This window comes from Artemia sp. Qi Xiang Cuo, chromosome 6 (assembly GCF_049724085.1).
Source record: "Artemia sp. Qi Xiang Cuo chromosome 6, ASM4972408v1, whole genome shotgun sequence".
Lineage (NCBI taxonomy): Eukaryota > Metazoa > Arthropoda > Branchiopoda > Anostraca > Artemiidae > Artemia > Artemia sp. Qi Xiang Cuo.
This window is the reverse complement of record NC_142799.1, coordinates 38,583,171-38,608,715: the sequence shown is the minus strand read 5'-3', so window position 1 is coordinate 38,608,715 and position 25,545 is coordinate 38,583,171. Positions and strand designations below refer to the sequence as shown.

Here is a 25,545-nt window from a genome sequence, read left to right as displayed (position 1 = left end):
AAAAGACGTTAAAAAGTCACGCTTAAATGAATTATAGCACAGCTAGGAGTCAGTTGTTGTTTTTGTGTGTTGACACAAGCTTTTTCTAATGCACTTTTTCAGCTTGAAATTGGAATGCGAGAAGTTGGCATCAGAGAAGATTGAGATTCAAAGGCATTATGTTATGGTATGTATAATTTCACTTTTGTTTTCAACCTTTTATATGCCTATTCTATATGTTTATATAGACTAGTCTATATGTCTATAATATATAAACTCAAGGGCGTTAACAGGATTTTTGTTTGGAGGGGGGTACAAAAAATTTTTGAAATACCACCTCTTTATTTTATCGCTATATCGCGTGTGTGTGTTGTGCATAGCTTACGCTGAAAACCGAGCTAATATCAAGCTAGGAACGTGCAAACGTGGGCCTATGCAGAAAAATCTTCAAACATTCACAATGGCTGTAAAAAGCTGTAAAAATAATTATAAAACAATCCAAAAAACTGGAAATAAGATGTCATTATGAGCATGCCTGGGCAGAAGACCCGCGCACAAACCTAGCAAAATAAACTCGCATTTACGAAGGTCAAAGACTCAAGTCCTGTCACTAGGGCCGAATGCCAAAGATACCTTAGTGATAACTTAGTGAGCAGATAGAGGCAAAACATAGCCCACGAAGTAAGCTTTTTGTCAGAGGAGGTAGAGAGGCGTTGCCAAGTGCCCCCTGGATATTGATATTATAGACCCTTTGGTGATCCTGTATTCAGACAGGTCTTTATTCTGATTGAAAATTGAAACTTGTCTAACTTTATTCTAAAATATAGGCGTTTACACATAATGTTCATGTAACGTAATTTCACCAGTAGAAGGAGTCTCGGCACTATTTTCAGGGATTATTAGACATCTTTTCGTCTGCCCCCTTTTTGCCGTTATAACTAGTAAGTTTTTAAGTAATAGAATGTATTTTACTTTCTTGTTACGGCAATGAGTTACGGTTAGTTTCATAATTATCAATCTAGTCTATCTAATTGAGATATAAACGTTGTTTTGAAGTATTATGACTTAATCGATTCATTTTGGCAGATTGTAAGTTTGATGTCGACAGTGACATCTTGGACATAATATTTGTTTTCTTGTTGCTAGCACTTAGAGCTTTTATCGTTTGGATATTAAACAAATAATGGGTGTGTCTGGGCTCATTTCTGAGAGAACGAAGTTCTCTTTCAATGAAATAAAAAGTAAGCTCTTTCCCGGTTTCCAAAGAAGGGATTTATTGTTTTGACAAAATTTATTCACTGTCGTACCTTATGGACTAGTGTAAACCTCTCTTCTTTAGTTCTTTATTTGTATGTCCTTTTATATTGGCAAATGTAATGGTTTACGTAAATTCCAAAGATAGACGATAAACGTTGGTACATGGTCTTTATTAAATAACGTGAGAATACACATAGAGAAAATAAGGTAGCACAAGAACAACTAACTACGACGAAGGCGAAAGATGGACTGCCTTTAGAAATGAACCAAGAATATAACTTTCCTGGAACGGAAGTTCCAGGCCTGGGAACGACCCCTTTCCACGACTAGCTTTAGTCCCAATAGCTCCCCCCTGGACCGTTATCGTTGACACATAGATGCCCAGCTAACTAAGAAATAAGATACCCTGAAAAGTTTCTCGAATTGATGTTAAATACTTTACAGATTCTCCCCCCTGTTTTAAGTTAAACTTCCAAAATTCGGGTTATCCCCTTCTCATTAAACCCCCAAACTTTAATTGAATTCAAAACATTCCCTTCCCAAATTATTCACTTCTCGCCTACTAACATTCTACAGCATGAACTAGTAAACAATTACATAATACAAACACTACACAATACTTGCATAAGTAAAAACTTAAAGAACCTGGGCTATTTGACCTTTTCAGAAGCCAACCTGATTAAGCGCATTGTAGACTTTACATTTTTTCCCTCTTGAGTTTATCGTCATAGACAAAGTTGTATACACAGGGATATTCCTAAAAGAAAAAAGAATTAAAAATAGCAAATCATGTTTTACCATCGAACAAAGGCCGTATGTCCGGCTTAAAACTGTAACAAAAATGCGTAGAAACAAATTTTTGATGCACTTTGTAAAGTTCCCCTCCCCCCTCCGAACAAAATCCTGGATTCACCCTTGCATCGAACAGCAATTAATTTTTTAAGGCAGTCCGACAAATGCCATGCTAGACTGTACTGTTGCACATTTTCAGTACTCAGGCTAAATTTTAGACTTTTTCAGTACTCAGTAACAAATTTTAGACTTTTTTTTTTGTCAAATTATTAGTATATAGTTTTCTCCGATAGTTGTTCTGTGTACTCAGCAGTCATTGGAAATTTAGCAATCTGTTCAAGAAATTAATCTGAAGAGGTTTAGACTTGAAACTATTTAATTTAAGAAAATATAAGCTGGACTCTAGATTTTTCACTTATCAGTCATTTAACCCATATTAAATGAAAAAGATTAAAAAATTAGCTTTGAACAGGTTTTTTTTAGAATAAGTCTTTGTTTTATTCATTTCTTAAATAGGCTGTGCCTCTATCCGATATAAAAATATATTCTCTTCTAAACCTGTTTTGAGCAATTGCAGTCTGAAGTTATAAGGTTTAGAGAAAAAGAGGAATAATATACCACAATAGAATCTCGCAGACGTCAACAATTGGCACAATTGCCATATTTGGTATGTTTAGCTCGAAGCTTTTTCGTGAAAGAGAATATTATATGATACGACGGCCGCGCCTACATATATGAATTCAAATTCTAATGCTACTCTTTTTTTTTCTCTTTCAGTACTATGAAATGTCATACGGATTAAATGTCGAAATGCACAAACAGGTAAAAACAATTCACTGTACCGTAGTTTATTTACTCGCAGAAGATACCTTAGCGTGTGTATTTATCTGGTATTATTGCAAATAGGTGTATTATTGAAGGGAATTAGGTATAAATGTTTATTCCTCTTCTTCTCGAAAGTCTCTTTGTTTATTTTTATTCTCACTTGCGTTTCGTAAATTATCTGAATTTTATTTAGTGTATATAATGTAATTAACTTAAAAACCTGAATTTAATTTTATACTTTTTTCCTCGAAAAGTTAAGACCGAATTTCAAACTTGAAAACGAGCAAAAACTAGCTTAAATAAGGAGCCAAGCTTGGAACAAAGAGGAAGTACTACAAGTAAAGAAATGAAACCTAAAACAAATATAAATTAGCATTTAATGTTGAAATCAGGATCATACAAGTTTTTGGTGTACATGGTTAGTTGGCCATGGGCCCATCCCCTTCACCAACTCGTCGTTTTTTTATAACTGCATAGACTACTTTACATAACTTCATAGATCTTATGGGGATTGTCTATTCTGGGGCGCGTATGGGGTACAAATGCATGTTTTAAATTAAAACGTGGGTACTTGTTAAGAATCCAGTAGTCACGCGAGAAGTGAAGTTTGGTTAATGCTAATGAAGCAAAACAAAACAAAATAGGATGAAAATATAATAGTTCAGAAACAAATTTGGGCTATATATTTGCACATTAGGGGGGGGGTAAACATAGTATATATTAAATACGTAATCTAACCTAACTTAGGTACCTTTTTTTGCCCCTTCAATCCCAAAAAACTAAATTTTAAATCTTTGTTATGGAGTGAGCAGCATCTCAAAAGGCAGAGAAAACCTGTTTTTCATGTAGCATCTCGGTCTTTCTCGATGCAGTCTTTCCCACGAGACTACTGGATTCTTAAAAAATACCAAAACGTGCATGTAGATGCATGTTTTCAGGGCTCAAATATTACTGATAGCCATTCATTTATGAATTAATGTTCGCCTTGTGGTCAGTGTCGTTACTAGCCAAAGTTTTTTTTTTTTGGGGGGGGGGCGGGGCGGGAGATTTTACCGGCTGGTTGATCATTTTTACCGACTGTTTTTTGTCAATAATTAGCATAATGTCTGTTTCCAATACAATAAGTAAAATCACTGCGCGAGTCGGTAAAACCGCAGCATTTACCAACCGAGATTGAGATTTTGGTACATATCATGTCACTATTTTAACACTGTTTATTTAACCAAATGGAAAATTGTGGCACCACCCGTAAAAATCATGGTAGGAGTCGGTAAAACTGCTACGTTTACCGACCAAGTTCAAAATTTCTGTATATGACATGTCAGTATTCTCGTGGTTTTTATTGAACTGAACAAAGAATTTTAGCGGCGCCGGAGAAATTGTGGCGCTTCGCACCACGATTTTTACTGACTTATTTTTCTTACCGAGTGAACAAAACACGAGGGGGGGGTGTTCCCCCTCCCCCCCTCACATGTGACGGTCCTGCTTGTGATTGGGAAAATTCAACTTCCAAAATTTCATTTTTGCAATGTGAACTTTTTTGTGTACAGCCCTAGATTTGTTGAAGAATTAATAATCTTCCGAGAATCAGCGTTCTATAGACCCTTAGATACGAAATTATTTTATAACTATAAAAAAGGGTACTTGTCTATTATATTGACCACACTTTGTTCTTGATCTATTATAAAACCGGTTTTCTGCGTGCACTTGGAGATAATCAGCTTAGCTTGAGATAGATAAACTACTACGCAGGTATATTTTAATTAAATATTTGATTTATACAGTTAGTTAGGTATTTAGTATTATGCTTTCTGGGCCCCCTGCTTTCCATAATTCTCTGCTATAGTTTCCATAATTTTGTTTACTAAAGTATTATATTTTCATTAGATTTTGGTATATTTCATTAGGATTAACCTAACTTCACTTCTTGAGTGTGGTCGCTATAATATAAAAGTACCGAAAAAACTTTTGATGTAGCTACCTAGTTTCAGAGGCCATACCTCCGCCAGTTGACATGTTCATGAACTCTAAAAAAGGAATGTTATTATAGACCGTTAATGCAGTGGTTAAATAAAAACACAATTTTCAATGGTAGTAAAAAGCAATATTAATTTTCCAGAAATTATCCTGTATATTTGGTTTAACTAATGCTCAATCGGAAACACTTGTGTGCAAAAACATATAGGCTAGATGATGATTGCAAGTCTTCTGTTTACTGATTGCTGTTCAAAACATATACCTGTGGGGAGCAATAAATGGTTGAATTTCGTTGTACTTATCAGATTGTTCGTGTATTAGAAAATTTTCTCTTGAAGCTTTTAATCAAAAAAGTGAAACTTTTAGTATAAAGATTGGGGGCTGAGGGGGGCGGTAGCCCTCGTCATATACAGGAGGAAAAAAAGCTCATTTGGAGTCTTAATATTGCTCTTTATTTGTGTGAAAAACTCGTTTTTAAAATGTCTGTTGGTTTTGTCATTATATTTTGCGTATATCGGTGAGTTTGCTTCCAGAAACATCATTTTTTTTATGTTTGACTCTCATTGGAAAACAATATCAAATCGTGCTTTACCATTAATGAAACTTGACCAAAAATCCAAGGAAGGAGCCTTGTTAGTGATTTAATGTCAGTTATATTTTTCTTAATTTGCTATTGACATGAAAAAACATTGCACATACAAATCTGTATCTAGTGTTTCAAATTGCAAAAAGTCTGTTCTTTTTTAATTAAGTGATTTTAATTTATTTATTCAGCTCAATACAATACAATATTGCTACAAAACATTGCGCCCCCATAAGAGAACCGAGTTCGTAATTGAACACGTTTTGTTTCGTTTTGACAAAACATACTTATTAAGACAGAGTTTATTTGCAATTTTAGACCATTTTCCACAGTATATTTGATCCCGATAAAATGCGAGAGATGTCGCATCAATTTAAGGTATGCTATGCCATCAATTGTAAAAATCAAAATACCCGGTGTATTGCTATTTATGACTGTTCGTATGATATGCATGAAAGAAAATAGTATCGAGTCCAGGAAGACAATTGAACAAAGGAAATTCAGTTGGCTGCTTTTTTTGTTCTTTTGATAGTTTTGTTTTCAGTTTAGCCCTTTTTGTTGAATAATCCTCCCATAACCTTTAATTGTTCTAAGGTTGTATTGTTTGCTTGGTTTTCATTAAAAAAAGAAGAAAAAAAGATTAGGTCATGTCAAAGAAAACAAACTGAGTAAAAAAACAACAACCTGTTGACATGAATTGCCGTAAATCAGGACCATATCCAGGATTTTGTTTGGGGTGGGGGGGGGGGAGGCTACAAAAACTTATAAAAATGCATCAAAAATGTGTATATGCATTTTTGTTACGTTTTTACGAGTCAGACAAACATTTCGGGGGGGGGGGACAAACCCCCCCCCCGGATACGGCCTTGTCGTTAGTCATAGCATTGTTTTAAGTGTGTCTCTATTTTAAATGTTAATTTATTATGCTGGTAGTCGTGTTGCATACTGTACACATCAAGACACACACGCAGTAACTGTAGAATCCCGGCTTGGGCTTCCCCATATTATCATTAAAAAACTATATAAAGTTTTTTTATTTATATCATTCGCCTTCTATTTTACTTAAATTACCCCCTCCCCCCTCTCTCTCTCTGAAAAAATGTCCTTGTAAGATCCTTAACTAGCATTGATGCGTTTCACGTTGTCCTTATGTAAACGTAAGTTATTAATTAAGAATTTAGGAATACAAAACTAATTTTATTGTTCATTATTCTGAACTCTGGGGAAGGGGATTACCAAAAAAATTTCGGGGAGTCTCGTGTTTCAGAAAAAGTGTAATTGTATTTCCATATTCATTACATTTTCATGCATTGTTATAGTCTTGCATCATAGAATTGTGTTAGTAGCTTCCTCTAACCCTTTCTCTCCTCCCCATGTTTGTGTAGTTATACTTTTGAATGTTTTTCATTCATTCACCAAATCCTTCCATTTATTAATTGTTTTTTATTATTTTTTAGACCGAAATAGCGAAGAGATTAAATGCAATAATTGCTCAAGTTTTGCCATTTTTATCACAAGAGGTAAGTTTGTCTATCGGTTAACCAATTATCCTAGGTAATTTTTTAAGTGTGTAATTCTTTTCAAGTGTTTGATAATCGATACTGAGTTATCAATTCGTTATATTTTTGTTTGACAGTTTATACGATGCACACCATTGCCTTTGTATAGTTGAAAGAAATCTTAGTTTTTTCAGGGGGGGGGTGCATCTATATAGGATTTTGGTGATTAATCCAGTATTGAATCCGAGGCTAAATCCTACGTATCAGATGAAATTGGTGAACATTCTTGAAGTGGGGTGGGACCACATACTTCTATAGGATTATCGTTATTGGTACTGACCCTTTGTTTTGAACAAGGGAAATTCTGTTCCACAACCCCATATAATTGTCTTCCATACAATTATAAAATAAAGAACTTATTATGGGGTCATAGGCATAAAGATAAACGATGGCTTCCTGGCTTTGGTACCGGCCTCTCTGTTATGTTACTTAAGAGCAGCATATGTTGTAGTTACTTGAGCGTAATGAATACACAAAGTACATGGTATTTGGTTGAATTTGTGGTTAAATTGTTGGCTAATTAAAAGTTGAAACTTGGGAAAATACGGTTTATGCTGGATCCATTTCTGAATTTAAGATCTTGGCTGCTTTTTGCTGATTAACTACATTGGCATAGATAGGGTGACTAGAAGAGGCTAAGTCCGTGTTGTGTCGTTTCCTCCCCGTTCAATGAAATTCGTAATACAAAGTAGAATTTATGTAGATGCACAAATTTAGCCTTTACAAATGAGTATAGACCCGTCTAGGCTATCCTTGCAGCTATTCCAACCATTATGCAAGGAAAATGGAATGCGATAATTGTTTTATTCCTCTTTTCATGTACTTTTTAGAGCTTGAATATTTTATGTCTGGGTTAACATCTAAAATATATGTATTTTTGGGAAAAATGACCCTCTAACTGGTAAGAGGAAAACTCAAGTAGCTTATTTTTTTTCGATTTGTTTGCCTTTCTGTCCCTACAAAAATAAGGCATGGTTAGTTTTTAGGTTTTTCTGGAGAAGTTATAGGTATTCTGAATCCCTGACCCTTTTGGGTATGACGTTACCACTCAGAGGAGATACATATTGCAGGGATAAATATTAAGTTTCAATGGGGGGGGGGAGGTAAACTATGAAGGAAAGTTTTTTTTTGGCAATTAAAGTACAAAACTGTGCGTATTTCTTGCATATTTCCCATTGGGGATGGTGGTGGCGGTTAAGGTCTTTCATAACTACAACGGTGCATTATTGCTGTTTTTTTCTTTTGTTACGATTTTAAAAGGGCCAGGAACATGGGCTGTAGCACCTCACCCAAGACTGTATCCCGGGGGGGTGAGTTTGAACCCCCTCCCCCCGTTTTGAATTGTTGTCGTAATGCTTAAAACGTAACAAATATATCAACAAATCCTGATGTTTTTTTTTTGTTTTTTGTATACCCCCCTCCCCCTCCAGAACGAAAATCCTGGATACGCCCTTGACCTCGCTTTAAGCTAATGGAATTTTATAGACAAGCATGAAAACCCAAAATAAACTTAATGAAGGAACTCCGAATATCATAGGTCTGGATTTCCCAGCGGCAAGTTTTTTCCCCCAAATGTTTTTTGGATAGTATTCGCTATAATCTGTGTTCCGATGGACTAAATTCTTTTACAGAAATATTTTAAACATTACATCTCACTTGATCATCATTTTGCTGACTCATAGACATAAGAATTAGACATTAAATTATGCATAGACAAAAGCATACTTAGTAGATATTTTCCGGCTTAGGTTTATGGCTACATGTTGCGTAATGTGCTTCCGTTGAAGCTACTTGGAAAATTTGTGGGCCCGAGGTTCTGGGAGTGGCTAAAATGATACTTTCAAGTCTATGTCCAAATTTGAGAAGCAGATGAAGAAGAAAAAATCCTTCCCACTGGCTTCAAAACTGAAGCTTATTCGGTTAAGATTTAGTAATTAAGATTTTGTAAGATTAGCAAAATTCATCACAGGTTCCAAAAATTTAAAACTTTTAATGGAAGTTGGAGCTATTGTAGAAAAGCGTCCAAGTATTCCAGAAGACACATCTCTTGTGCCTTGCAAAATCTCCATTTTATTGCATTTAACGCGTATCCTACTTTTTTAACCGTATTCAAAATTTTCTCTAAGATCTGCTTTCTTCTCTTGAGACGATTCTCTTCCTATCCGAATTGACAACGGTAATTGAAATGGGGTTGTGACATTTTCAGAGGCGCTTCTCAAAATAAGTAATCTATATTAGGCTATACGGTCCAATTTTTTGTTTTCCTGTTCTATTTGATTCTCAAAATCTTTGGATCTTTTTTATTCACTTTCCATCTCACGGAAATAGTTGAGAAATGGAAATTTTAGTATAAAAAATGTTTTTTTGTATCTTGGACAGGGTCGTATCCAGGATATTTTTTTCGGGATGGGGGAGGGGTGTTACTAAAGAATTTTATCAGGCAGTTATTTTTTTATTAAAACATAAAAAACATAAATTTGTTTTATCCTTTTTTGTTTCGTTTTTACGAGCCGGACATTTTTTTGGGGGGGGGGGGGGTTCAAATCCCCCCCGTGGATACGGGCTTGATCTTGGATGCTTAAGTCAACTTTCCTTGTTGAAACAACAAGTCGTCAATAAACCTAACACTTTTAATAATAAATTTAGAATACAACTGTTCGTATTCCTTTTTAATTATCTACATGTTTAACATCTTTGTTGAACAGCCTAGACTTTAAATTCAGTAATAAATTTTAAAAGTTAAGATAAATAAATAGCAAAATGACTATTTTGTACTTTTTTGTCGATATAAAGATATTGCTGTATATCGTTGAATTGTCGGTTCTGAATACTTGACTTATGTTGCCATCTCAAGAAGCTGAATTTTACGACTGTTTGTTGTTTTTCTTTTCTTTGTTATATAAATTTCCAAGAAAGATATTTTTTCCAGCACCAACAACAAGTAGCGACTGCAGTGGAGAGAGCGAAGCAAGTAACAATGACAGAATTAAATGCGGTTCTCGGGGTAAGTTTATAATTCACATTGTAAATAAAAAAAAATAAATCCCGTTTTTTATAGCCCATCTTAAAATAAAAATATAGGAAACGGAATAATGCTAAGAAAGTGTAAACAGTTTATAGTCTTAGTAAAGATCGTGATGTACGAAAGCAAAGGGTTATGTCATGCCTTTTCCTAGTGTAAGTTACATTGCCACCTTACAGCCTTGCAGGAGACCATTTACCGCCGGCTACATTTAATGAGGCTTAATATTTCATACTGACAATTATTTGGGTAGGTTCGCATAGCCAATGTCTGTAAGGAAGATTAAAGGCCGTTCTTTTTTTGCGGAGGAGGTACTCAGAAAGTTGTATTTTCCGACTCATAAAAACTGATGTTTTTATTCTTCGTCAAAAGTTTCATAAATATTACATAGAGAGGATTCTCCCATGTTTGCATGCATGGTGAACTTACTTTAAGCACTTTTGGTCCTAAGAAGCGTACAAAAAATCTTTTATTTTGAGTGTGGGGCAATTCAAGAGTCGCTAATCGATTAGAAGCCTTCTGTACAAAATATGTGTAACCAGGGCGTCCCGAGGGGGCGGATACCCCCCAGCTTTTTTGGCATTTGGTAAAATTTTCGCCGAAGTCGAAAATTTCGGCTGAAATTTTGCAAAATCGGCCGAAATTTTGCAAAATTCTTGATTTCTGCAGAAAATTTGGCATAAATCAGGTAGCGATTCGCTAAAATTTACGAAGATCGCCCTCCCAATAAAATGAGCCTCAGGACGCCCCTGTGTGTAACATAGCCTATGTAAGTTTTCCCGATACGACAGTCCGTCTAACAGAAGCCTAAGGGCAGCCAATTAAGCAGGGCAGAAAGTGTACTGGTCCTAGCCCCCTGTAAATCGTAAATGCAGTTTGTTCACAATTAGCTCCCCGTAAACCGTAAATGCAGTTTGTTCACAATTAACAAAACTTCTCATGTAATTTGCTTGTTTTTTGCTTTTTCTTTGAAAATTTGCCCCTTGAAAAATATATTCTTGTGTTGTGCAAGCCGTGGGAAAAATATGTACTTGTGAAATGAAATTGCCAGTTATTAGCGAAAATACCTTTTCTTCTCTTTGTATTGATTTTTTTAAGGATATACTTTTGTAACTAAAATCAATCATAAATACTTTTCCAGGAGAGGTCCATGGGCACCTCTGAAATCATATATCTTTGAAGCCTTTCCCAGCTTCTTAAGGCAGGGATATTAGGGATGGGATATAAATTGCTAAAACAAAATGTTAAGATCGACAAAATATATGGGAAATATTAGAAATTATCAGGGGCGGATCCAGGATTTTTTTTTTGGGGGGGGGGCAAAATAGGTTGATCCGATAAACTTGCGTTAGGAGCAAGTTTAATTAATGCAAAATTGCGTTAATCAAGTAAATTACACTACTTTAAACTACGTTAGTGGGCGCGCCCCCCTGGATCCGCCACTTGAAATTATATGAAGCATTGTAACATCTTTGTTCGTGGCTGTGCCAATATTAAGTAACCTTGCTGAACTGTAAATGACTGATTAACAAGCTATTGATGAAACCATTTTCCTCACATCTTCCGCTATAACAAACTAACTTAATTGTTCTTATCTTTTATTCAACTCGGGAGTGTAATTCATCACTTTTATCAAGCCATTAAATGCTCAACTGAGCATTAGTAATTGTTAACTGGTTCCCTGATAATTAATGTATTTGTTATGGTATCAAATTAAAGTTGGATTCCGCTGGTAATTTTCATGTCGGAAATCATTTGATTTATTCGCTTTTCGGATTCAATTATAGTGACGGAACAAGTAATGCTATAGAAAAAAGGGCTGAAGTAAAGTCGATATGGAGATTAGTAGCTGTAATGCCTGTTATGTGTTACTTTGTAATTTTCTGTTTAATAATTTTATTTTGTTCAGTTGACATATAATCTTAAATGTTCTGAAATTTGGCAGGTCAAATAAGAGAAGCACAGAGTTGGTGGGTTTCTAGACCTACCTTCAAAATGAAGCAATTTTTCAAATAAAGTTTAGACAAATCGTCCTTTTTGCAGCTTTGATCCATTTGCAATAGAGCATAAATTCCTGCAGTACATAAACATGCTATGTACATAACCGTTCCCAAAGAAAGTTAGACCAGGAAAATATTATAAAAATATTAATCTACAATAAAAATATAATAATATACCAAATAATAAATAAATAGATCTATGACTGTAGGAGGCGGAACTTACTCCTTTTCTGGCTTTCCCCTCTCAATGGGCGCCTGTGGCGATATTTAAATATTGCTTGCCTATAAATATTTAGGAGATTAATCGCTTGCACAAGAACAGCCGACCAACGGTAAAACTACATATATGTAGTGGTCACTGTTCCGAGAAATCACAGCTAAAAGTTTATGGGTTAAGTTTATAGTGGAGCTGGAAACTGGCTAATTCCGGAAATTGGTTGTATAGATAAATTGAAAATGAAATTCTTCAAATATTAAATGGATTTATCATGTGGGTACTATAGCTTTGTACTATTTTAGTTTGGATTATCATCAGGCACCTACACCCGAACTCATTTTGAAGTGGTGGGAAATATCGGTCATGATGAAAAACACAAAAGATTTATTTGATAGTTATTAGGAGGAATGACAAAAAAAGTTGTGCAGCTCCCGGGGGGAAGGTCGCTGTGTTTGCTCGTGGTTAGGACTTTCTGTTATTTACTGATCGATTCAGCTTCATCTTATTAAAATGAATTGTTGTCTTCAAGTTTGAAAGCGGTAAAATGTGCTAAATATGCATATACTCTTTGGAATTGTGAATCTTTCTGTTGAAGCGATCTTTCTGTACATTGATTAGTTTACAGCTATTTTTTGCGTCGGCCTCCATAACGGCATCTGCTTTAGTATGCTACATTTTGCTTTTGTAGTGGTATTTTAAAGCGTATTTGCATATTAAAACTTGGATAGCTAGCATTAATTCAAGAAATAATGTTTACTAAAATTGAATGCTTATTTACAGTTAGGCGTGCAGTTACGAAATGACTGGTAAATCAGCTGCAGTAGTTCAATGGGCCTCAGCGATAAAATATTTATTTTTCATGGGGTGCTACCATTTCGACTAACCGTCACAAGCACTAAACGTCATAGCATCTAACCGTCAGAACCACTAACCGTCATAACATCGACAAAAAATTTATAAGTTTATATAATAGCAATAAATATATAATAGTTTAGAAACAAATTGCGGCTATATATTTGCACATCAGGGGGGGGGGGGTTAAGCATAGCATATATTAAATACATAACCTAACCTGGGTACCCCTTCCCCCTAAACCCCAAAAAACTAAAGTTTAAAAATTTTAGATGTTATGACGGTTAGAGGTTCCGATATATTTTTTTGTGGCGATGTTATGACGGATTTTACTGATGGCCTGACGTTAGTGGTCCAGACGGTTAGATGTTATGATGCCTTCCCATTTTGCATAAGAACTAAAAAAACTAACTTTGTTGTACAAATGACTGAATAAAGGTCTTACCTTGAAAAAAAGTCATTAAGGTTACCTTAAGAGAAAATTTATTTTTCCTGGGAATAGAGAAGGAAGAGCTCTTCCTTCTATTCTTCGCTTGCGTATATGGCCGCTGGGCTATTCATCGGTGAATGGTGAAAGGCATCTCCTAATCAGGATGGCTTTTTTAAGCCTTAACGACACGGTAAAGATAATTTGGGTATGAACGTCTCATTTTCTATATGAATTAATGAGCGACGAGAGGCGAGGCGTAATCTATTAAAAAAAGAAAATGGGATGGCAAACGAGATATTTATAAAGAAGTGGACGAGTCGATACATATTCTTTTTCTGGAGGTAGGGGTTAGGTAAGTATGTAAGAATACAGGACAGTACAGAAGAAACAGGACAGTTGTATAACAATTATGAAACCTATTTGGGGAAAATCTTGGGAAAAAGCTAGGTCCTGACAATCATAATATTCTAGCCACCCGAATCCCCTTTGCACATGTATAAATATCAGTTAGGCAAGAAATTTTACTTACGCCTTCTGTGAAATGGAATAAGATATGAAAGTGTTTGTTCTCAGGTGTTAGATAGTCATTAGTTAGTAAAAAAATCAAAAAATCAAATTGCCTTTGGTTGATCGAAAAGAAATTTTTGTGTAAATGCGTAAATTTACCGCTTAGATTTGTAATTTTTATACTTTATGTTCCTTGTATTCACAAATAGTTTTTATCTAGCTTTTAGACTACACAAAAACTATCTCAGCCTTACACAGTCACAGCCTTACTAGTTTTATTTAATGAGAGCACAGTTAAAACCAATAACCAACATAAATTGTGCTAGTAGGGGGGGGGGGAAGAAGCTTGGGCTCATATAGGCCTATTAGCCTCTCCTTCTGCATTGGGATAGTTTGCGAGTGTTTCCAATCATGAATATTGCATTACTTTTAGCAGGTCCCCCCTCTAAAATCATGCATTGCCTTATGGTAATGACTCTTAAGGGGTGTATATTGTTTGTTAATCCTGTCATTTAGTTTTTTGGATTATCATGATTGCAGCGGTAGCGGTAGTAAAGAACGAACCACGGCTGAATTTAAAAACGTTTTTTGAAGAAGAAACTGCCAAATGAGAAAAAATTTCCATTTGAAGTTGATTTAGGAATGGTAACCATGATTTCGATTAACCTTAAGGATAAAACATTATTATGAAAGTAATTTATTGAAATTTCAAAAGACAGTCTGAAAACCCTCGAAAATGGTGTCAAATCGAAATTTTAACTGCACCATTCGAATCGCCATTGTTGGAAACCCACGCTGGGAAGTTACTGCCCCCACCTTGAACAACAAGGAAAACCACCTTTTTGTATGGGTAGTACTAATGTGTCCTCTTTTCTTCGTTTTTTTTTTTCGATGTTAACAAGGGTTGCTCTTTACTTATCTTTCATTAGAATGAACAGTTTGATATCTAAGTTAGACAAATCTTGACAAGTTTTATCTTGTTCCAGTTGAAAGTATTATTAAAATGTAGACAATTTAGTTTTAGGAGACGGAAATCAAACAGAAGTATTTCATTGTCGGGAACAAAATAGAAGAGAAGGAAATCTCTTTATTATATTACGACTGCGGAAAAATTAAACATAGAAAAACAAGGAAAAAAAATGTGAGAAATGTAATAAAAAGGAGATATTATTTTCGAACTAATACCAGAATGTTCCATTGCCGGGTAAAAAGATTAAGACAAAATACACTTTTCTCTAGTAGAATGAATAGTGGCTATTAATGAAACCTAGATTACAGAAAACTAAAGCAAAACTGGGAATTTGAACTAGCTACTAGCTAAATGAGGTACAAATTGGCAAAAGAAGGAGGAATAAAGAGACATAAAAATTTCTCTTCCATCCTTTATTTTAGACAAATATGTTCATAAAAGCCATTTAGGCAATATAAAAAAGCCAGATAGTACAAACATGTTAACAGCTTTAGAGCAGATAAACTAGTTCGAAAGGTGAAGTCACAGATTAATGACTTCACTGATAAGGTAGATTCCACTTTTTCTATAGAAATTCTCCACATAAAAATGATTTGCTGAAAGGATATATAGAACTTGGTTTGGATATACGATTGGTTTGCAGAGAATTTATTTACACCGGTACTTGACTGAAAACTGAAGTCGATAAAACAGTTGGCCATTTGGTACTTAAAATCCCTTATCGATTTCCAAAACTGATGGCGCATATTCAAAAACATGTAGAGGGGGAGGGTCAATAAGGTAGGTTCCACTTTTTCTATAAAAATTCTCCACATAAAAATGATTTGCTGAAAGGATATATAGAACTTGGTTTGGATATACGATTGGTTTTCACGAGAATTTATTTACACCGGTAGCCTACTTGACTGAAAACTGAAGTCGATAAAACAGTTGGCCATTTGGTACTTAAAATCCGTTATCGATTCCCAAAACTGATGGCGCATATTCAAAAACATGTAGAGGGGGAGGGGCAAGGATAAAAAAAAAATCAAGATACGAAAAAAAGTGTTTTTCCGAATCTAGCAGGACAGTTTTCTTCTTTCAGTTTTTTCCGTGCGACCCCCCTCCCTCCATTTGGTGCCCCTGTTCAAAACTATTTTACAGAAATAGTATGAAGTTTTTACGACTCTATTTTTATTTTAAAAACTAAATGTTTTTCGGTTTTTCCTTTAATTGAAGCTCCATAAGCTATTAATACGGATTATCTAAATTGATATAGCTAAAAACTTCCTCACGTGCAGACCAATGGCCTGCGTTGCGGAGTTATCGATCTCCTGATTCTCTGCCTTTGGCCAGGAGTGCAATACGTAGTTGAGGGAAAATCATCTGGCGCTTTTAGTGTTCTCCTAGATTTCCCCAGTCACCCATTTGGATATGGGTTGACAGTGTCTGAGCTTACAGAGTCACAACGCTAACCCCGACCAAAACCAGATAATTAGCAACATAAGGACTGGAGCTTCTGACCCGAAGGACATAGGATTGTAACCGCAGCGTGCCAACTAATGATTTTGATATAGACTAGTACAAAATAATGGATCCTGTCTTCTCACATAAAGGACAAGTTTATGTAAAAACTCTGTTTTTCTTCCAATGGGATTTATCATGGTGTGATACGGTTCGGTCGTATCTTTTTTTGGTTTTAATTTAAGTTTTAATATGCATTTAGGCTTTGTATCTCTTACTAATTCTTTTATTTTGCTGATCTTTGCCATTTATCTCTTTCAGCAGCAAAGGGCAGATTTGCCAAGGCTTTTGGTTAGTATTTGATTTTTTATTTCAGCACTTTGTTGTCGAACGCATGCACTTTTACCCCTCCTTGTTTTGCTTGTCTTGGCTTGAAGATAAAAAGAAATCTTTGCTCTAAAATAGTCTTTAAAAAAATATGCTTTTTTGCAATTTTTCTCTAATTACGTTCTGTGTCACTCTGGGACTTATTGACATTGTTTATAAACAGATGGAGCAGATCTTGGGTGTTTGTTTGTACAGACCTTTGGTGACCCAGTAAACAGTCATCTAGGTTGCTCCACCTTTTATTTGTGTCCTTTTTGCCTTGGGAAACCCTAAGCTCCCCTTCCAAATTCTTTTCCATGTGGAAATACCTTGCTGTAGTTTAAAAATGTATATTTTTTTCGATTTTGTAGTCAATTTTTGTTTCGTTACGGGCTTTTGTATTGTTCTGTCCCTTTTCTGCTCCAAGTTATTAATTTGATGTGCGGTTTTAACTTTCCATGAATGCTCATCTAACTGTGAAAATTGTCCAATATATTATTCAGTATGATTAAGATTTTCTAAGCGTATATTCTTATGTTTGAGTTGGAATAGACTATGAAGAATGATTGTCCGTACTATTCTGTTAGCTGGAAGTCACGCAAGATTGATGATAAAATAAACTAGTCAAAGAAGTTGTTTCAACGGAGAATTTGATTGCAAACAGTGGTTTCTCACTGCGTTTACAATATTTAACCTTTAGTTTTTTGGGTTTAGAGGGAAAAAAGGTACCTAGGTTAGGTTACGTATTTAATATATGTTTTAATTTACCCCCCCCCCCCTAATGTGCAAATATATAGCCAAAATTTGCTTCTAAACTATTATATTTTCATCCTATTTTGTTTTATTTCATTGGCATTAACCAAACTTCACTTCTTGCGTGGCTTCCAGCCAATAGAACAGTACCTGATTGTCTTACACTTTAAATTGATTATGAATCGAAACATGGCATGGGAAGAAGTGGCAGCCAACAGAACACCTGGCCTTTCAGTTGCCACAATTCAAAATTTAACCCTCGGAAACAGGACTATATCCGGGATTTGGTTAGGAGGCGGGGAGGTTACAAAGAATTACTTTTGTATGCGTTGGACATTTTTTTTGTGGGTGGGGGGGGGTCAAACAGAGTACCCGACCTGGATATGGTCCTGCCTCAAATATCACTATTTATGTATTTCTAACTGTATAACTAATTTAACCCCCTACATAGCAATTCTTGAATAATGTAGTGTCTGAATCGTTACATATAAGTAACGTAACGCAACATATACACATAACGTAACGTACGTACCGTAACATGTCTGAATCGTAATGTAACATATATGTCGATTATAACATATACACATCTGCAGACTTTCGTCTATCTTTCCTTTTACAATTTCAAGTTTAAATTCATTAAATCTATATTAGTAACACTTAGAACTGATCGCAGCGTTAAGCTATGGCCTTCACTCTGGCAAACACTCCTTAACCATCTCACAATGTTTAAAGCTTCTACCGTGTCCTCTCAAGATGCACCCAAAATTTTAAGCGATTTTTAAAAATTTCATCCCACTCAAATAAAATATCCGGCGTTTCTCGTACCCCTTAGCGACTACTTAGTAAAATGATTATGAGGATACGGTCTTAATTTATCCTGGTGACATGCCCCTGCTAACTACAGAAGCTCTTTCGTGATTCACGTGCTAAGCGGATCGAAGCACTTCACGAAGACACTTGTTAAAACTTCCCTGTCCAATTTCGTTTTAATGCCTATGTATTTGAAATGCGTAGATGTATAACTTTTCTCAATGGGTATTAAAATCTATTACATTTATTACTCTGATATTTATTTATTTTATCCTTCTTTTTTTTTGTCTTGACTTCTCTCATTTTAATTTCAGCAACAATTACATGCCGGTGGTCTTCCTCACGCCGGACCTCCATTGCCATTGGGGCTCGGTGGCCCTCATCCTGGATTACAAGGGGGACCAGGTCTTCCCCCATCATCTGCAGCAGCTGCATCTTTATTAGGTAAGCTTGTTAATAATTTTCTCCGCTACTTAAAGGGCTTCTCTTCAGTCGAATTTGATTTGATAGAAAATGGGAAGGGGGAATGAGATACATTTCAATATGAAAAGGGGAAAGGGCTTTCCGTTTTGAGTGATGGATTTGGCTATTGTGAAGATCGTAATTTGATCTGTTCACGGTCTTTCTTATGCATGAAGAGTTAGAAGTATTTTATCGAAAAATTTGAATAAATAATAGGGTTTAGTAACGACAGAAAAGGCGAGGAATGAAAAATCTATTTTTTTTCATTCGTGTGTACAATATGATTTTGTGTCTTGTTAAATACAGTTTATCTTGCAGTTGTGCTAGCAATTTCAGGTAGTTGTTTATACATGGAATGGTTCTGACTGTGGTTTGAATTTGATCTATTTTATACCACTATTCCCAAAATCGAGCCAGTAAATGTACTGAAACTCATACGGCTCATACCCAGGATATTTTTGGGAGGGGTGGTGTACTATGCAAAAATATCAGAAATCAGAAGGAAATTTTTAAGAATCCTCCAATAAAGGGGAGGGGCATGGTTCCAAAGCCCCAAACTACTAGCTCAGAAAAATGAATACAGATGACCCCCCCCCCAACGAATTTTTTAAGGGTTGTTCCCAAATTATACTATTTAGTACTATATACAAGAAATAGGGACTGAAAAATCGATCGTTTTCTGGAATAAAAATAATGAAACATATCAACGCAATACTAAAACGTTTCTGTGCTGTTAGGGAGAGCCAAAGGGAGCGCAGACCTAAGACAAGAGGGTTGGACAGTGACACTGCTGTGGCCTGTATAAGCATGCATAGGTTGGCATCACTTATCACGTGATACATACGTCCAAATGAAATAACTTTATTTCCATCACTGAATTTGACAAAAATCAAGACTCCTTCACCAGCGCTATAAATGTTTGCCTCATTGCTAGCAGCCACAAAACATTATTTAAAGTACCATGACAATGATGTCAATTCATCTGCCAGTAATGTAAAGCCTGCCTCATTTGGTGGCACTGAAATAGCTTAGAGTTGTGAGGAAGATACCGGCTTGTCATCTATTATAAGAGTCGAGGTTGTATCTCTCTTTATGCCGAATGGCTTAGCACCCTTCTGTAAAGATATTTAAGAATCACCTGTCGCCTCATACCAATTGGAGTCGGAAATTTCACTCCTCAATTTCTTCTGCCAAGTCTATGGCAATAGTTAAGTGAGTATATTTCACATCTCCCTTGACATGAGACCTGGTTATACTTATTTTTTCTCACATGTGAAACCCGTTGCAGGGCACCATAAGGCCAACTATCCTTTCTGGCGTACCTCAACGAGGTCCTTTGAGCAGTAATATTCTTTGGAAGATGCAGTTCCTGCTGCTAGGGCTAGGCATACTAGCACCATATATCACTCCCTTTACCTATTTGTCCTTTTTTTTCTTGACATCATATTGTGAACTTGATTAAGTTCTCTTCTAGTTTCATAGAGAAAAATTTTGGACAAAAAATCAAACTAGCTCAACAGTTTGTTTTCCAATTATTTCCAATTATTTCTAATCTATTAGTTAATTATAAGTTATTTTTTCTTTATTATTTAATTAGTTTTTTATTTTTTAACTTATTTTGTTAACTAATTAATAATTTATTAGTTATTATTATCTATTAATTGCGCCATCTACTTTATTTCTTATAAAAGACAATTTCAAAATTACTAAATGACTTGCGCCCCTAAAACTTCTGCGCCCAAGGCAATTGCCTTCTCTGTTCCCCCTAAAACCACCCCTGACCTCTTCACAATCCGTGATCTAACATAACCAATATAACTAGAAACCATTACTCTACAATTTATAGATTTACCGTATTCCAAGAAAATAAGCAATTTAGATTACTTCCTTTTTTGTCGTTATTTTATAGCTATCATTAACGGGAAGTAACTTGACAATCCTTGTCCTGTTCGAAAAGAAAAGCAAAACAATCAAACAAATCCCTGTTATACCTTGTGAACAGATTTTAATTTACGCCTGTCCATTGTTGATTAATTAATGTCTAGGAGATATACATAACGCCTTTTTGTGGGTTCAGACATAATGCGAGCTTTGAAATCAGACATAGATTCAATGGCTACATACCTGAGTCTATTGCCTATCTGTCGGTCCCAGAATTAATGTCGGCAATCAACCTCCGAGGGGTTGTGTTCAAGTTGGGATCTTGACCACCCATACCGAGGAAAAGACGATTAGTTTAATAACGCATGTTATGGGCTTTTGTTCCGCCAATCTTATCATTGGGTTATATGTCAGAGTCAAAAGAGAAGCATCTCCTATCAGTACTGCATCTTCTATAGAAGAGGGGTGGCTTGTAACCCAACTTTCGTTAAAAATTAAAGATTTTTATTTGGCATTGTTAAATGATCATGTTTTTAAGAAATTCCAGCATATAATGGTATCTTAAGGAAAGTGCTTTAGTTTGCTATATATCCTTTTTTTCAAGCATAATTATGCTGCGGTATCTGTAATATCATGCAGGAACCAGGAAGAATATGCCTGTACGAAATTATTAATTGTAAGAGTAAGATAATTGTAATTCTTGACTGTTTCTAGTCCACCTCCTGCTAACCTGAATTCTTTCAAAAAGTAACTTTAAATCCTACTACTACTAATAACTCCCCGCAGCATCATGCCGCGTGAGTCTAACATAGCTACGCATGCCTCTCCTCCATCCTAATCTGTTCAAATTTTCCCTCTTTAAACCCTCCCAGGAGGCTCCCATTTCCCTTAGATCTTTCTTTACGACATCCTCCCACCCCAACCGAGGTCGATCTGCTTTCCATTTAGCCATAGACGGTTGGCCGAAAAGGACAATCTTCAGCAATCTGCCATCCTTTATACGCATAACGTACCCTAGCCATTTCAATATTTCTCTTGTTATAGCCCTAGAACCACAGTTTTCATAGGACGAACCAACAACCCATACGCAATTTCTCTGGAAAACATCTAGCAAATCTTCCTCCATTTTTCGGAGCGCCCATGCTCCAGAAACCTATTAGACCATTTTCATCACTGTAGCTTCCAATATTCTAATCTTGGATTAGAATCTTGAATTGCAGACTAATCTTCCTATTATTCCAAACTTTATTCAATTGTGAAAAAAAAATCACATTTGAAACTTTTAGCTATGCAATTCCTGCATAGCTAAAATACTTTCCTCCCTTAATTTGTTATCGAGACAAACTGACTAATGTTTTGTCAGTTCAATCCTATTTTGCTGTTCACTTATCTTTTATATGAAAAGGAAACTGAAAATTTTTCGGCTACTGTTATATTAGAGATTAACAGAAACATATATATCCTAATAATAGAAGGCAAAGAATTTAAAAAAGAGGAAGGTAAATGAAGTGAGATAAGGAAATAATTAGAGGATTTTTTTTTTTTTTTTTTTTTATTATTATTTTTCTTTTTGAGTCTATTGAATATAATTAATTAATTTAGTTTATTTATTCTAATTTTTCTATAGTTTTCATTTTATCTATATTTTCTTTTATTCTCCTTTATATGTGAGTAGGTGATCATTTTAAATTTTCTTTTGTTTTTTTTATCTCTGAGTATGTAATTCATATGTCTTCCCTCTTTGTACAGGCCAATGAGCCTTTGAGGGATTAATAACATGTAATACTGTATGTGTATTTAATGAAGAATAAATCTTATCTTATCTAGCCTGTGTGTAATGTTGATCATCGGGTGGAATTGGCCAACTGCCGCCAATAAGGAAGACGACAGTTTTGTCGCCTTAAACTGAATTAGCTTATATTTACCTCTCTCGCTTCCTTGCCAGATTTTATATTCCTCTTTCAGACCCAATGACTGTATTGTTGTTACTTGTAGCAATAAATACAATTTGAATTTACAAGGGAGACTACTGCTGTGGTTGGTCATGTCAGCTACTCTACATATGGGTTAGTTCTACTGCCTGCAAGCTTGAGTGGTGTGCCAATTGAAGGCTCTTTTATGGGTTCACACCATCCTTGTTGCTAGAAACATCACGATTTCCTATATTTTCCGTATAATTTACTTGCTATAAACTTAGATAATATTTTGAACTCATTTAACTTCAACTTCAGTTTATTGATCTACTTGTCCTACAAGGGATGTCCAATGGTGTCTTACAGTCAACACTACGGCGTTGACTGTAAGCGTCTCCTTTAAGTGATTAATCTCCCTTAAAATGGCTGAAAAATCCGTAAAATGTACCTCCAGGGGAGTCATGACCCTTGGAGTCCCAAGGGAATTGCCCCAAATTATGCAAATTATCAACACTTTTAATACAATTTTTTCATAACTCATGGGTTGGCTATGTTGTTTTTTACTCTTGGGTAGGCTATGTTAAAGCTGGAGCCAAGTATAGAATTTAAATTTAGGATTGGAGACGAAAATTGGTCCCGTAGTTTCTTCAACATGTCCCCCCCCCCCTCAATAACCAACTTTTGACAGAAGGCTAGGTGTGTTACATCTTGTTCGAACCCGAATTATGCGAGGATTTTCAATCTGTATGATTGGGCGGCAAAAGGGAACCCCGCGAAAATTTGGCGGAAAAATGTGATAATTTCTGACTTAATGCTAAAAGTCCTAGCTTTGGACGGATTCGGTGCAAAAAAAATTCTTAATATTTTCTTCCTTCTAAACTCATTCTGTTCAAATGAATAGAAAATTAATTGGCAAATCAGGTTTGATTCACCAATTCAAAGCATTGTTCTTTAAACCAAACTCATTGCCTCAAAAATTACCAATGGGTGTTTCCAAAGTTTTATTTAGGTAATAATTTTCTGTACTTGTTTTTTATTTCTTTCAATCGTTATGGGGCAAAGAAAATCATGTTTAATTTATATCTCGTTTTCAGTAAACCGCAAACGACACTCACTAGTTTGTTTCCAAATTTGTCACGAATTTAATACCACCCCTGTAAATAGGATCATTCGAAATAAAAACATACGTACATCTGTCAATGAACGTCGTCTGGTCCTTTGAAGGGAGGATCAGAGGACGATACTGGCGTCACAAGGCTTACAGGGGTATGGGCCTCCAACCTAACCACAGTCTTTATTAAAATTTGTAACTAAAGGGGGGGCTGCCCCTGTTCACACCCAAGATTAGCCTGAAGGATCAACCAGGAAAATTGTTCAGGAACGAGTAATTTCATTCAAGCTATGTTATTTTTTGCGCTTTTTTTGGGTAAGTGTCGGTGACTAGATTAGGTTTTAAAGTTTGTAGGAAATCCATCAACGCCCAAAATTTACCGTTTTGAATAGCATTTCGTAAGAAAAGTATTTGTTTGTTAATTACTGTAAAGTTAATCTACCGTCACTTTTTGGATCATTAGTGAAGCGATAATGTTCTCTGAAGCAGTATGAATGAGTTCTGCTTCAGTGATTGGACAGTTTCTTGCAGACGATACGATTGCATGCTTTTTGGCATTGATTGCAGTACATTTATTTTCTTTTTCCTGGTGCTTTGACACTTAAAGAAATTGAATATTCAGGTCCTTTTTTAATTGCTTTTATTTTTTCTTTCCCCCACACTGTTAGTAATTATGATACTCTATCCGTAATTTTTTTTTTTGTATTGTAGAAACTTTGGAAGGGACGCATTCGATTTGAAATTGAAGGCTGTAGCTCCCTTTTTAAGAGTCAAAAGTAATTGGAGAACAACTGGTCTCCCTCCTGTGCCCTTTTGATTGACCATTGAATTATGACTTGGCGAGGCCATTGAAATAGGAAATTGAAAGTTCTAATGCCCCTTTTAAGAGCTGAAAGTAATTGTTGGGCAACTGACCCTTCTCCCATATCCTTTTTTGCTTCCTCCCTCGTCTGCATCCCCTTCAAAAATATATAAAAAAAAATTTAGGTACCCATTTTGTTCAGAATAGTCGAGAGTTCAACTTATATACCTCCAGGGATGACATGACCCCAACAGCTCATGGGACAAGAACCGTAAATTACGCTTTGGTCTTAGTTTGAATTATTATATACCTTTATTTCTGCTATTCTTTTGGTTTTAATATAGTTGTTAACTTTTCTCAGAAAAGTAATTTTTGTAAAGTCTTAAAGTCTATAGTTTAAAGTCTATCTAATCAAAGCAGTGACAATGATTTTGAAGCTGAGGAATCTGCCCGAATAATTATTGGTTGGATTTTACGGTTTAAGAACGGGAAATAATTTGTCTTATTTTTGAGATAGTCAAAATTTATCTGAATCTCTGTTTTGGAAAAAAATATCTTTACAGGGACATTTGCAAAATTTGTAAAATACCAGGGAATTAGAAAAAAACGATTGGATTTAAAGTAGGGGTTATAGACGCCCCCTTGCGTGTGTTTAATCCGATATGTTTGAGCACATATGCTCCAATAAGAATTTTCTTGGCTATCACACTCAGAGTTTCGCAAATATGTCTTCTGATGTTTAGATGCGGCTGAAATTATCTAAATTTCTGATAGCTAAAGAATGTGTTTATAGGGACATGCGGAGAAAAGATATCTGGGTAAGGGCCAAAATTTCTCAAATCTGTAGGGAATATTGAAAGCAGTAAAAAATTAGAGGTAGGTGTCGTGGGATGGAAGCGCCAAAAATTGCTAGTGGGTAAAAATTGCTATGGCGGTCTTAATATTTTTTATTTCTTCTTTTTTTTTTGGGGGGGGGGGTCACGTCCTTCAAGCCGCAACCCTGTGTGTCTACCAACCCTGTGCATAAATCTGTC

At 35.5% G+C, this 25,545-nt stretch overlaps 1 protein-coding gene across 5 annotated transcripts in view; it reads left to right on the top strand.

The window, feature by feature from the left end:
- Positions 1 to 25,545, top strand: part of gro (TLE family member transcriptional corepressor groucho) — a 127,554-nt gene that overhangs the window by 15,729 nt on the left and 86,280 nt on the right. For 2 of the 5 annotated variants that reach the window (XM_089090712.1, XM_089090710.1), the window contains exons 3-8: positions 103 to 166; positions 2,806 to 2,850; positions 6,871 to 6,933; positions 9,902 to 9,976; positions 16,735 to 16,764; positions 18,657 to 18,786. In XM_089090712.1, the coding sequence (XP_088946838.1) occupies positions 103 to 166; positions 2,806 to 2,850; positions 6,871 to 6,933; positions 9,902 to 9,976; positions 16,735 to 16,764; positions 18,657 to 18,786 (407 nt within the window). The remainder of the gene's footprint in view (positions 1 to 102; positions 167 to 2,805; positions 2,851 to 6,870; positions 6,934 to 9,901; positions 9,977 to 16,734; positions 16,765 to 18,656; positions 18,787 to 25,545) is intronic. The other 3 variants (XM_089090714.1, XM_089090713.1, XM_089090711.1) reach the window with 2 other exon arrangements.